Source organism: Monodon monoceros, unplaced genomic scaffold (genome assembly GCF_005190385.1).
Source record: "Monodon monoceros isolate NGI ecotype Baffin Bay Population unplaced genomic scaffold, NGI_Narwhal_1 Super_Scaffold_16, whole genome shotgun sequence".
In the NCBI taxonomy this organism is placed as follows: domain Eukaryota; kingdom Metazoa; phylum Chordata; class Mammalia; order Artiodactyla; family Monodontidae; genus Monodon; species Monodon monoceros.
The window spans coordinates 43,339,550-43,353,214 of NW_021703772.1; the positions used below are offsets into that span (position 1 = coordinate 43,339,550).

At 40.6% G+C, this 13,665-nt stretch overlaps 1 protein-coding gene across 3 annotated transcripts in view; it reads right to left on the reverse strand.

Moving 5' to 3' along the window:
• The window catches only part of GLS (glutaminase), an 81,839-nt gene extending 69,200 nt beyond the window's left edge, over window positions 1-12,639 (reverse strand). For all 3 annotated transcript variants that reach the window (XM_029225113.1, XM_029225114.1, XM_029225115.1), the window contains exon 1: window positions 11,982-12,639. In XM_029225113.1, the coding sequence (XP_029080946.1) occupies window positions 11,982-12,418 (437 nt within the window). In that variant the 5' untranslated portion in view covers window positions 12,419-12,639. The remainder of the gene's footprint in view (window positions 1-11,981) is intronic.
• Between the last annotated feature and the right edge of the window lie 1,026 nt (window positions 12,640-13,665).

Below are 13,665 nucleotides of genomic sequence, written 5' to 3' on the forward strand. Positions count from 1 at the left end.
AGAGGCTAATTTTTATCCATAGGAGAGAGATTTAAGTCATCCCTAAAAAAAATGCTCGCAAAATAAATGTTCAAAATTGATGTTTTTAAAAAAAGTACTACCAATCTCAGCATTTAAAAGCTCAGACTCTTATTTGAGAATGAGTTCACTTCAACAGTCTGGTGAACAAATGCACAGATTCTCCCCAAACAACACACAGAAGTTATTCCAAAGACCTTTCTTGGTATTACCCCCTTTTCTTTCCCCAAATTTAATATGGTTTTGTGGCAATGCTTCATGATAATACATTTTGCTCTTAAAACTCAAAGGCTAAAAATTATAGTTTTCAGACTATATAGTAACTAGGATATTCTTGAGAAGTATTTAAGTTTTAATGACAAAAAAAATAGGCTATAACAGGCTTTCAAATTGTAATATTAACAATTGTTGATAAGCCCTCAGATTCCTTAAGGAAAAACATGAATGGTTATGACACTCAGCAACTAAAATGGGATATTTAAATCCAAAGTAAAGTCCTTGTTTCATACCTTTTTATTCCTTCCCTTTCATTCTCCCTCATTTTCTTTCTAATTTCTGCCTTTAAGATCTTTTCACTGCCATTTTGTTCCTTCTTTTACCCATTCCTTCTCCTACTTTACCCTCACAAAATACCTGCCTACAACACAGAAATGATTTCTTTAAAAAATTAAAAAAAAAATCCCATGTATTTAACTGGCATCTATAACACGTACAGCATTATAGTAGTCATTACTTACAGTCTAAAAGGGAAATAGAAGACATATATCATGAGGAATTACAAGAAAGAAACAATGGGATCCAATCACTGGAAAATTACTTCACTGTGGACTAATAAGGTAAAGTTTTAGGAGAGGTGGAATTAGAGCTAGACTTGAAAGATGGGTAGAAGCTGGAAATATGGCAACAGAAGAGGTTTCCGGCCAAGGAAACAGAATGACCACAGCAATGAAGGTAACCATTCACTGGGTATTCACAAAGAACAGCGAACAGTTAGAGCACAGTATATGTGAATTAAGGTGCCTGTTTCCACCCATGAGCTGTTAAAATACCTAATTTTCAGGGTTGAGAGAGATCTATATAAATCAACCAATAAATGAAGAGACTACCAAAAATTTACATATGGAGTTTAAATTCAGGGGCAATTTCTGCAAACATGAAAAGAGACACTGTCTTTGATTACTGATCAACCAGTTTCCCAATACCAAAGGACAATTAAAACTCCTCAGTCTGAGATTCAGTTTATAATTTGGCTTGGTACTATCTATTCTATAAAATTTTTCTACATAAAAAACTGTACTATCAAATGAAAGGAGGAAAATGAACTGCAAAATGAGAAGAGGAAAAGAAATGGAAACTAACTATATTGTCTTACTGTTAAATAACGTTTCATATTACTTGACCTTTCCAAACTATAAAAGCTGGAGTAATGTCTGTCTGTCTTTTTTTTTTTTTTTTTTTGTCAACCCCATATAACTCAAATGCCTAATACAGTGTAGTGTGGTAAACCTATCAGATAATCAAAAACTTTCAACTAGGTTTAAAAAAAAATGATGCTCACTGATAGAATAAAAAAGAATGCTTTGGTGTTTTTACTTATGCCTTCATTTTAAAACAATGATCTTTAAAAAATATCTGGAGTTGTTTCTAAATCAGTTTATCATTTTGATTTTCAGAGTGATCTGACTGATAGAAAGTGTCCATCAACACCAGTAAATTAGCAGATTAAACCTGTGAGGATGAAAGCTGAATTGATAGTGGCTGACCATATACCATTGTAAATCTGACAAAGTGATAAATTCTGCTCAATCTCTAAATCATTTTGTCCCAAGGCTAATTATTGGGGAATTTAAAAACAAAATCTTACATCTTTTAAAGTTTTATTGTTAAAAAAGGATTTTCTGTTGTTTCATCTTATAACTTCATGTGATAAAGCAAAGTGGGTAAACTGTCCCCTATTTACAGATAAGGACAGAGTCTCAAAGTCAAGCAATATGTATGTCCAATGTCACACAACTCTTAAGTGACTGGACCAGATTTAGTCCTAGAAAGCCAGTACTTGGTTCCTAAACCCAGATTCCTCCTGCTATGCCACACTGGCTGTGCTGAGTTGTTACACTCCATTTTAGGAGGAATACCTGGAGTTTATTCAGAATAATGAAAGATGAGACTCCTTACATATTGAAGAATTTCTAACCAAAATGCTAATAGGGGAATTACTTATGTTAGATGACTAAATTGTTATTCTGCCTTGTTGAAACTGTACCTTGTACAAAGCAAGGATGAGATTATATTAAATTAGGGCTGCTGTTTTGGCTGGACTTTATTTAAATTTATTCAAGAGCAAGTCAAAGTAAGAATCACAAAAGCCAGCTTTATTACGTAAGGAAGTGGCCAGGCTGTCCACATCAGCCGATGGCAATTTGTCCATGTGTAGAGCTTTAGAAGTCTAACCCAGGGGGACAGTCTGCCTGACTCCGATGGGAGAATGAGGACCTGGGCAGATCAAGTCCCTAAGGTCCAATTCTGTTAGTCCTTCCAACCTTGTATTCCTTCAGTCAAGTATCCGTTAACAAATCATTCTAGTTGTAAAAATACAGATGTGTGAATTCTGTTACTGCAATCACTTTGATATCACACTAGAGATGACTTCTTCAAAATAACTAAAATATATAGATAGAAGTTAACAAAAGGCAGACTAGCTACACATAAGGAAAAACAAAACAACTCTGAAAATGGAATGGGCTGCCTTCAAAGGGACTAAATTCTCTTGTCAAGAAGTATTCAAGCAGAGATGAATAACAACCTGTAGGGAGTATAACAGAAGAGAAAAAACCTTCAGCTGTGGAGATGGGTTTTTAAGGTCTCTTCGAATACTGAACCTAAAAAAGTAATCAATTCAATAAAGTACTTTATTATTCTCCTAATATTGGAAGAAAAAACACAATAAGTCCTAATATTGTACGAACTTGGTTAGGTCATTTAATACCTGTAGCCAGTTTATAAAATATGTAAAATGAGGTGGAACTAGATGTCTTTAAAGTCACTTCCAACTCTAACTCTCAGTTTTTGAGCTGCTCAAAATAGATGTCCTCCTAAACTCCTATACTAAAGATCATAAACTTTACTCACTCAGGACCTATGTAGACATAAAGGATCTATAGATACATATTTTACATATAAAGCTTAATTATCTGGGTTCTTTAAAAAAGTAATGGTAGTACTTAATACCACTGAACTGTACACTTAAAAATGGTCAAAAGAGTAAATTTTATGTTACATTAATTTTACCTCAAATTTTTTTAAAGCTAAGGGGAATTAGATACAGAAGGTGAAAGTGAGGGAAAATAGCTAAAGTGGGGACATGGAGGCCAAGAACAAAATGTAGCAACTGATACAAGATACAAAAATCCACAGAAGAACAAACCATTCAAAACAGAACCAATCAGAGTATGAGAGAAAACCTTACACAAATAAATACATTTTAGTGCAGGGGCCACTAATAGCAAACTACTGCAATGGCCACAGGTTTTTGTAAATCAAGTTCTATTGCAAGACAGCCATGCCCACTCATTTACCTATTGTCTATGGCTTCTTCACTACAACAGCTGATCTGAATAATTTTAACAGACCAGATAGCTTGTGAAGCCAAAAATATGTACTATTTGACCCTTCAGAGAAAAAGTTTGCCAATACTTGTCTTAGAACATAACTATTTTAGCACAGTACAGTAACACCCCCTTACAGTAAACCTAAGTTGAACAAGAAATCTTAAACTCTATATTTTATAATATAAATTTTAATATGTTAGAAAAATAGGCAACATTTTCTAAGGAGACTTACGCCGAAAACAGTTTAGAAATTAAAATGTTTGATGTTTGAGGATAAAAGAGAATACAACTAGATAATGCTGATAAATAGCTGTATAAATCCATTCATAAGCTTTTTCATAACTTTTTTCAATGTGAGGATGCTTACCGTTATATACTAAAAACAGGCTATTAGGATAGCAGACTAGGACAGTAAGGTAGAGATTTACAAATTTTAAATTTAACAGATGTGTTTTCTCTGATGACAGAAGTTATCATAATGAGAAATCTTAAAATTATAATCATAATTATAAAATTGTAATTATAAGGAGGCAAGGAAAAACGTCTATTCTCGCAAACCACAACTGCTAACATCATTTTGGTTTATTTCCTTCTACTACCTTTTTTTTTTTTTTTTGCGGTACACGGGCCTCTCACTGTTGTGGCCTCTCCTGTTGCGGAGCACAGGCTCCAGACGCGCAGGCTCAGCGGCCATGGCTCACGGGCCCAGCCGCTCTGCGGCATGTGGGATCTTCCCGGACCGGGACACGAACCCGTGTCCCCTGCATCGGCAGGCGGACTCTCAACCACTGTGCCACCAGGGAAACCCCTTCTACTACTTTTTGTAAGCAACTGGAGATCAAACAGCATAGAAAATTTTGTATTACAACTTCTGACTTAACATTATATTCTCCTATATCCCTAAAAAGTTATCTGTATTCATTTTATATTACTGAATAAGAAATTCTCATGTGGATGTACCATAACTGACTTAACCATTCCACTTATGTGGACCACAAGTTTTTCCCCACTTTTCTCTAATAAGTATAATACTGTGCCAAAAATATTAGTGAATAAATCTTTCTACACCTCAGTTTGTTTTGTTAGCCTAGATTCCTAAAAAGGTACAAATATAGTTAAAGCTTTTCTACAGCTTAAAACCTGTTCTTCAGAAAGTCTGTACTCTTTTAATAACTCCCACCAAGAATCTAAGTGCCTATGTCATTCAAAATATCCTCATCAAGGTGACAATTTAAAAATCTTCTTTTGAGGCCTATACCAGAAATTAGTAGGGAAAAAAAAAAAGTCTAAATCCTGAAAGCTATCAATCTTTTGTTCATTATGCAACATTGATAGTTCATTGTTTTAAAATAGTACTTCCACTGTAAACATTTCTTTAGAAATCACCAACCAGAGAATACTTCCCAAAGGAAGCCAAGATTAACATTTTGCTTCTATTACACTGTAGGTGGTCAGAAAAACCACCAAGCACAGTTCTCAGTCCTATGCACCTGTGTTTCATAACCAAAGCAATTTTATACCTGAGTAGGTTCCAGGATAAAATCATAGTAACAGCGTCTCTACCTGAAAGCTATTTACCTTATTTAGAGATATCTATAATTAGATATATATCTGTTCACTTAGCTTTAAGCATTCCCCTTAGTATCAAATGACTTAACAAGTGAAATGCCACACAAAGGCAACTCCTTGGTTTATATAGGATTTGAAGACTGAGGTCCTTAAAAAATGCAGATCCTACAAGTAGACTTTCAGTTTCTACAGTCATAATTTTTCTTCACCTCAATGTCACAAGAAGGAAGTAGTGCAGCTTTTTACTCATTTTTTAAAACCTGAAGAAACTCACAAATATCTTCCAACAAATTTCTCTTCAAGGTGACTTTTATCTTTTTCAGACTAAAATTGTGCCTCCCCCCCTACACCCCACCCCCACTGTTCCCTACATACAAGCCTTCACCAAAAAAGACTGAATTCTATTTGGTAGTCACTTCCTGAGTTAGTTGATTTTTAGGTAGGCAGACTTCTTTGTAAAAATGTAAAGCCTACGGGCTTCCCTGGTGGTGCAGTGGTTCAGAGTCCGCCTGCCGATGCAGGGGACACGGGTTCGTGCCCCGGTCCGGGAAGATCCCACATGCCGCGGAGCGGCTGGGACCGTGAGCCATGGCCACTAAGCCTGCGCGTCCGGAGCCTGTGCTCCGCAACAGGAGAGGCCACAACAGTAAGAGGCCCGTGTACCGCAAAAAAAAAAAAAAAAAAAAAAAGCCTGGAAACAAGAAGCTGAAACTCAAGTAGACTAAACTTCAGGATCTCGTTCATGCTCCTTCAGTGAATTACATCTAAGTATTAATTAAGAGCTTGCAGTTTATTACAGATTATGTCCAGATATTATCAATAGCTAAATAGATACATGTGGTTTAAAATAAACACTAGGCAGCAAAAAATTTTATGATGTATGTTATGGCTGGCCATTCAAACAAAACTCAAACTCACTGATAACTGTAATCTAGAATAGAATTTTAATATTGAGGAAATCGCAAATAAGATGACTGAGGGGTTCACACTGAGAAGGCCCACACCCAAAATTAAATGTATTTTCAATCTTGATTTTAGTTTAAGTGAATTGTAAACATGTTCACTTTTACAAATTAAAAGCAAATGCATTATTAAAGGATCATAACAGAATTTGTCCCCTATTTCAACACAGGCTCTTTCTATTCCAAAATATATTATCTATATTTCCCAAATACTGCTTCAACCTCGTTATCAGTACTATTCTATACAATAGACCTAATTCAATGTTGCTGAAGTGCTTAAGTACTTAATCTTTGAAATTCAATTTGCACAGCATGTGGGGTAACGATTCTTTCCCCCTTGATTTCCATTGATTGTGACCACCTAGAGGGATGGGATAGGGAGGGTGGGAGGGAGACGCAAGGAAGAGATATGGGAACATATGTATATGTATAACTGATTCACTTTGTTATAAAGCAGAAACTAACACACCATTGTAAAGCAATTATACTCCAATAAAGATGTTAAAAAAAAAAGAATATGAACTACCAAAATAAAATCATATTATCTGAAGCTAGCGGAAATCATTTTTGTTTGCACCTTCTCTTTTAATATATTTGTAACTATATAGATGAGCAAACATACAATTACTGCATCATGGGTATGCAGTTTTTAACAGATACTACCAAACTGCCTTCCAAAACAGGTGAATTTATACTTCCATCAGCAACTTAAAGAGTTCCTATTTCCTATACCCTTGGCATCACTTAATTTAACATCTGCCAATCTGACAGGGGGAAAATGATCTTATTTTAATGAAATACTTTCAATATTGTATCCTGTATGAATTACCTATTTTCTAAAGAGCATACATGTGCTGATACTTTCTCAGCATGGTCCTTCTTTCTCTTTCCCTTTCTAATTAAAAAATAAAATGCCCAAACAAAAAGTAACTTAAAAATATGTGCCCTCTTCCCCACCTGCCAAAGCTTCCCAGAGATCCTTCACTAAGACAGAATATACACTTTTGGGTTTTACAGAAATGAAGTGTGGCATTCTTGAGAGAGAAGAGACAGTGTGATAAAAACGTTCATGTTGGGCAATAATTGGCCTAAAATAAAGGTTAATCAAGAATCTCAAATGTTACATAGCACTGTTTGATATAATGCTCATCCCAGTCCATACTGGTTTTCTGGAAGGAGTGGTATTTTGAAATTAAAACTCTATAATTAATCTTGAAACAACATGCAAAATAGATTGAAATGAGACAAGAGAATGGTATGGGGGTACAGATTTTAAATCTGAAGTCATCAGATATGTGGCGATAAATATGAGAACAAAGCTTGGATGAAAGATGAACTATTATCTACACAAAGATTAGAGGATATGCCATGGAGAAGGTAGACAAGTGGGAAAGAATCAAAGGCCTCTCAGCCTCAGGGTTTACCCAGTGAGCAAATCCAAAAAGAGCCACAGAACAAGAGAGAACAATTTAAAAATGAAGAGATGCTATAAAGCACAGGAAGCTCAGCTCAGCAGTCTGTGACAACCTAGATGGGTGAGATGTGGGGGCTGGGCTGGGAGGTGATACAGGTATACGTATAGCTGATTCACTTCATTGTACAGAGAAAACTAACACAACATTGTGAAGCAATTATATTCCAAAAAAATACTACTAATAAAATATGTGAGGAAAATAAAATAAAATAAAAAATGAAGAGAGCCATGCAAAGTGGTTTCCAAAATGATGGAATAGTAATAACAAAATTAAATAAGAGCACTGCAGGGAAAACTGAGCAATGAACATTATATTTTTCTGTAAGATATTTAGGACAGTAGTAAAATCTTAACCTTAACCAGTGACCTAAACCAGAATTGAAGTTGGTTGAAGGAGATGGCTAGGATGACAGTGGTTCAAAGAGTCTGACTATGGAAAAAGGTAAGATAACTCACTTACATCGTACCTCCTTCCAGAATATAATATGGTATGGTTAGTAAAATATAAAGTTAGACCAAGGGAAGGAGGAAAAGCAAATATCCCAGCCACATGAACTAAAAAAATTGCTATGGTTAAGTATTAAATTCACTCTGAGCTTACTGGTAATCAGGGCAAAAAAGTAAACAGTGCGTATCACATTTTCACAGAAGTACAACGATCTCTCAAGAGAAATTTTTTCTGGAAACAAAAAAAAAAAAGAAATTTCTCATTTGAGCCTAAAATTCAAAGGCCAATGTCCTTGTAAGGTTTTACAAAAAATGAAGCAATTTTTTAAAATGAGAAATTATAGAGTATTTAACAAATGACAAATATTGTCCCAATAAGCCTTTTACAAAATGTTAACTCATTTAATTTTCACGTGGCTATTTCTTTTAATAATCCTCTATAGAACCTGGCAGAAACCTGAGTGCTGGCATTCCAGGTGGCTTGATGATTCAGGGATGACCTATGCTTTGGAAGCTGAGCATAAGAAAGGATAACAGGATCAGCTGGAACCTTACCTCCCAGAATAAAAGAAATGTTTACCACATAAAGTCAAAATGGATGAAGTCAAGGGAAGAAAGCTACACTTAAAAACAAGATCATTCAGGAAATAAACCTTTAACCAGATTAAAAATTTTTTTCACAATCTTGAGGCCAGTGCTCTTAATTTTATAATGTAATTGGAGATAGCTGGGGTTCACTCCTGAAATCCTTGATTGAAAGCTCTCAGGTTTATCATATACCTAGATTGCTCCTAAACCCATCTAGCTATTGCTCCAAACTTTGGTGGCAAAAACAGACTCCTTTGAACTAAGGTAAACAAGGTTTTGCTATTGGCCATTCAAACTCCCAGGGCATCTGAGCAAATATTCCTTTTTTAAAAAAATTTTTTTTAAGTTTATTTTATATATTTAATATAATTATATTTAATACTTTTATTAATTTTAATATACTGCGGGTTTTTTGGTTTTTTTAAACATCTTTATTGGAGTATAATTGCTTTACAATGGTGTTAGTTTCTGCTTTATAACAAAGTGAATCAGCTATACATATATCCCCATATCTCCTCCCTCTTGCGTCTCCCTCCCACCCTCCCTATCCCACCCCTCTAGGTGGTCACAGAGCACCGAGCTGATCTCCCTGTGCTATGCAGCTGCTTCCCACTAGCTAGCTATTTTACATTTGGTAGTGTATGTATGTCCATGCTACTCTCTCACTTTGTCCCAGCTTACCCTTCTCCCTCCCAGTGTCCTCAGGTCCATTCTCTACGTCTGCATCTTTATTCCTGTCCTGGCCCTAGATTCTTCAGAACCTTTTTTTTTTAGATTCAATATATATGCGTTAGCTTACGGTATTTGTTTTTCTCTTTCTGACTTACTTCACTCTGCATGACAGACTCTAGGTCCATCCACCTCACTACAAATAACTCAATTTCGTTTCTTTTTATGGCTGAGTAATATTCCATTCTATATATGTGCCACATCTTCTTTATCCATTCATCTGTCGATGGACACTTAGGTTGCTTCCATGTCCTGGCTATTGTAAACAGAGCTGCAATGAACATTGTGATACATGACTCTTTCTGAATTATAGTTTTCTCAGGGTATATGACCAGTAGTGGGACTGAGCAAATATTCTTGAAGGATTCCCTCACTAAACAGGTTTTATTGGGGGGGGCTGGGAGGGACAGGATGGGACATTTTTTATGTAGAGTTGTCAATAAGTATTAGACAAAATAGTGTTTCAAAGTTATTGCTAAGAAATGATTTCTTATTTTGACGGCAATGGAGCTAGAAGCTTCTGGGAAACATGTAAATCACAAAAGCTGCTCAATTTTCTATCTGACAGAAGGGGAAAAAAGAGGGATACAAGAGCCACTGAAGAGACAGAATGCAAGGCATCTTTTCAATAGAAAGCTGTTCCCATCATATAACCTTTAAGGACAACTTCTAAATGCTAGTAACCTCATTTTTCAATTCTGGGCACCTGTACTTAAAATTGTTACATGCCTGGTAATTCAGATGATGTTAAGTAAGGTGAGTGAGTACCTAATGAAATTAAGCATACACATTCGAAGAACCTAGGGGCAAGACGGGAATAAAGACACAGACCTACTAGAGAATAGACTTGAGGATATGGGGAGGGGGAAGGGTAAACTGTGACAAAGTGAGAGAGTGGCATGGACATATATACACTACCAAACGTAAAATAGGTAGCTAGTGGGAAGCAGCCGCATAGCACAGGGAGATCAGCTTAGCACACAGGGAGATCAGATCGGTGCTTTGTGACCACCTAGAGGGGTGGGATAGGGAGGGTGGGAGGGAGGGAGGGAGGCGCACGAGGGAAGAGATATGGGAACATATGTATATGTATAACTGATTCACTTTGTTATAAAGCAGAAACTAACACACCATTGTAAAGCAATTATACTCCAATAAAGATGTTAAAAAAAAAGCATACACATTCTAGTCTCTCAAGAACATTAAAGAGGTAGAAATTTGACAAAAATCTAGCTTTTTAGAATGTGAACACATTTGAGTCATCCAACTGAAGATGTAAAATGACCTGCCACAGTCATAGGCTACTTTGTGGCATAAAACCATTATCACAGGATATCACGAATTTTGCTCATCACCAAGTGATTTTTTTTTTAAAGTAACATTTTTCAGTCTGGGAAAACAACTTTAGCTTGCAACGTTTTAGGAAGGTGCCAATTTCAATTACAGGAAACATTAAGCCAGGTCTGAGACTGAAAGTATAAGAATCACACTTTCAGTTTGACTTATGATACTATGGGGCTGGAAAAAGCAATGTAAGTAGAAGGGAAGCAAAACAGGTCACATAACGTCAGTGCAAAGTCAGAAAAATAGCAGGATATAAAGAAAGCAGGCAGGTAAATTTTTACCTACAGTGAGAAAAAGTTTGCGTCCATTTATATTAACTCAAGACAAAATATCCAGGAAATTGCCTCTCATACTGCGTAGGAAAAACCAATTTTGTTTTAAAACTTAGCTGCTGTGCGGAATAGATGAGTTAACACCCTATCACAATTTATTTAATCCACAAACGCTACTTAACTCGGGTTTTTTCTGAGTTAGTGTTTTACCCGTCACATTTCATCTTGGCTATTTTGAGTTGTATTTTCAAAAATTCGTCCATCTTGTGGAAGATGTCAGACAGGCCAAAGCTGGTCCTCAGTGCCAACAGGTGGTCTGTACTGCGTGCCCTGTCTTCTCGGCCACATGACCCTTTTCCTCCTAATCTCCTTTCGGAAACGTTATTTCCGGTGCCCCAGATGGCTCTACACACGCCTGAAGAAGCCACTCCAGAAATATTCAGAATACTCTGCTACGTTAGGCTTCCAAAGAGACGGTGGCAGAGATCGAAGGAGGGCAGGCAGAGAGGAAACTCGAGCCTAGAAAAGCAGCGAGTCAGGAAGGCACACGCTTTGCCCATCGCCCGACTCCTAAATGTCACTCGGTGATGTTCGTGGGGCACCACCCACCAAGAGCTGGGCGGGCGGCCAAGCACTGCAGCCCGGAGCCGGGGCGCTGAGCACGCGGCATGGGCCGGGCTGCCACAGCTCCAGCGCGGTGGGGGGTAGGGGGGTGGCAGGCTGGCCCCTCCGGCCCCTTGGCTGCTCCACCCGGCGGCGGGGAAGGGAAGTGAGGGCCGAGCGAGGGGCTCAGGCGGGGAAGGCGCGGGCGGGGCCGGGCCTAATCACATGGCGCAGACTGCGCAGGCCGCCCGGCATCTCTTTCTTTCTCCTTCTCGAACCTCCGCTCCCATCCCTCCCCACCGCAGGCCCCTCCCGGGCCCGGGCCCCACGCGGGACAAGGCCTCCTGCGCCTTGCGGAGACACTCACTTTTCGCCTGAAGCCACCAGCTCCTTGCCCTCGCTGTTGCCGAACCCGTCTGTCTCCCCCGAGCTGTCCTTGGGGCCGGACGCCGGCGGGGCCGCGGGCGGCGACGCCCCGGGCTGCGGCTGCTGCGGAGGCGGCGGCGGCTGCTGCTGCGGCTGCTGCTGCTGCTGCTTCGGCTGCTGCGTGCCCCCCTTGCCCAGCTCCTGCAGGATCTCCGAGGGGGAGCTGGACAGGCCCCTCACGAGGGGTCCCGCCGGCCGGCCGCCCCCGCCCCACCACGGGTAGAGCCGCGCGGCGGCCGCCTGGCCAGCTCGTCCCCCGCCCCGGGGGCGCCGGCACAGGGTGGCGAGGGGCTGCGCCCGCCTCAGAACCGCGCAGGCGTCGGCGGGCGGGCGAAGGAGCAGGTCCCGCAGCATCGCCGAGCCTCGCAGCCGCATCATGCCGCCGGGTCCGTCAGTGCCCGCTCAACAGGGGAGGATGCTCCGGACGTGGGCGGCCGCTCTCCTCCGGGAACTTGGTCTCCGGCGGGACGGCCAGAGGGCAAAAGAGGGCAGGGACAGTGAGGTGGGTGTGGTCCCGGCTGCGGCTCTCACAGGCGCAGCCGCTACTGCCGCTGCTGGGGCTTCTGAGGCTGCCCGCGGCTACTTCTCACACCGCGGAGGACTCCGCACTGAGGCTGAGGCGCAGGGGCGGGCCCGAGACATTCGGCGCTCACCCTCCTGGGGGCGGGAGGACGCCGGCGGCCTGCCCCCTTCGCCTGCTCCGATTAGCTCAGATCACCGACCTCGCTTCTGATTGGTGACTGGAGCAGTCAAATTTCTCTCGCCGCCCGGTGCGCGGAGAGTGGTGCGGAAAACTGGCGGGGGACTGGGGGGAGGAGTCAAACTGACGTGTGAGGCAGGGGAGCCAGGCAGGGCTCCGGAGTAGCCCCTTTCCTCTCGCTTCGTCAGCACCGAGAGTGCCCTCGTTGAGAACTGGGGGCTTAGTGGTCTCGTCATTTACGAAGCGGATGGGCTCCTGGACTCTGGGGCCTCGAACTGTTTCGGAGACTGATTGGCAAGAGCCCCTGCCGCCCAGGGGCCGACGGTCAGGGGGCTTGGCCGGGGCTGGAGTTTGGCCGTCGGAGCTCGGCTGGTCAAAGCTTGCCGCTGGTCCCCGGCTATCCGGTAAGGGCGTGTGGCGACGCCTCTGAGGGCCGCGGACCCGCGGCGGCAGCCCCAGACGAGCTTGTCCCTCTCCCAAATGTTACGTTTACTTGAAACTTTCCATGGTTGGCGACTGCCCAGATGTGAAGTGTTTTGGAAAAAATGAGCAAAATCCTTTCAGCTATGCGACTTAGCCATTTGGAGGATTGGAGTTCGGGGGACCGCAAAGAGAGAGGGGGAAATTCCAGAACACGACAGCTTTCCTTTTTAAAAATTGCTTTTTAAAATGCAAAATTGTAGACACTCTCCTACTTTAAAGCTGCTTCATTGTTGTAAAATAGAAGCATACGGATACTGGTTCTCTAAATCGTTTTCAGCCTAGTATCACTTTATCCATTTATCCTTTTGGACCTGTAGGAAAAGAGTTCCAAGGAGGTGATAAACTCTGAATTTGTCTTTGAGCCTACATGTACAGTCCACTCCACGCCAAAAAAACAAAAAAACGAAAACCACAGACTTTAGATGATATCCTGAAGCAATTA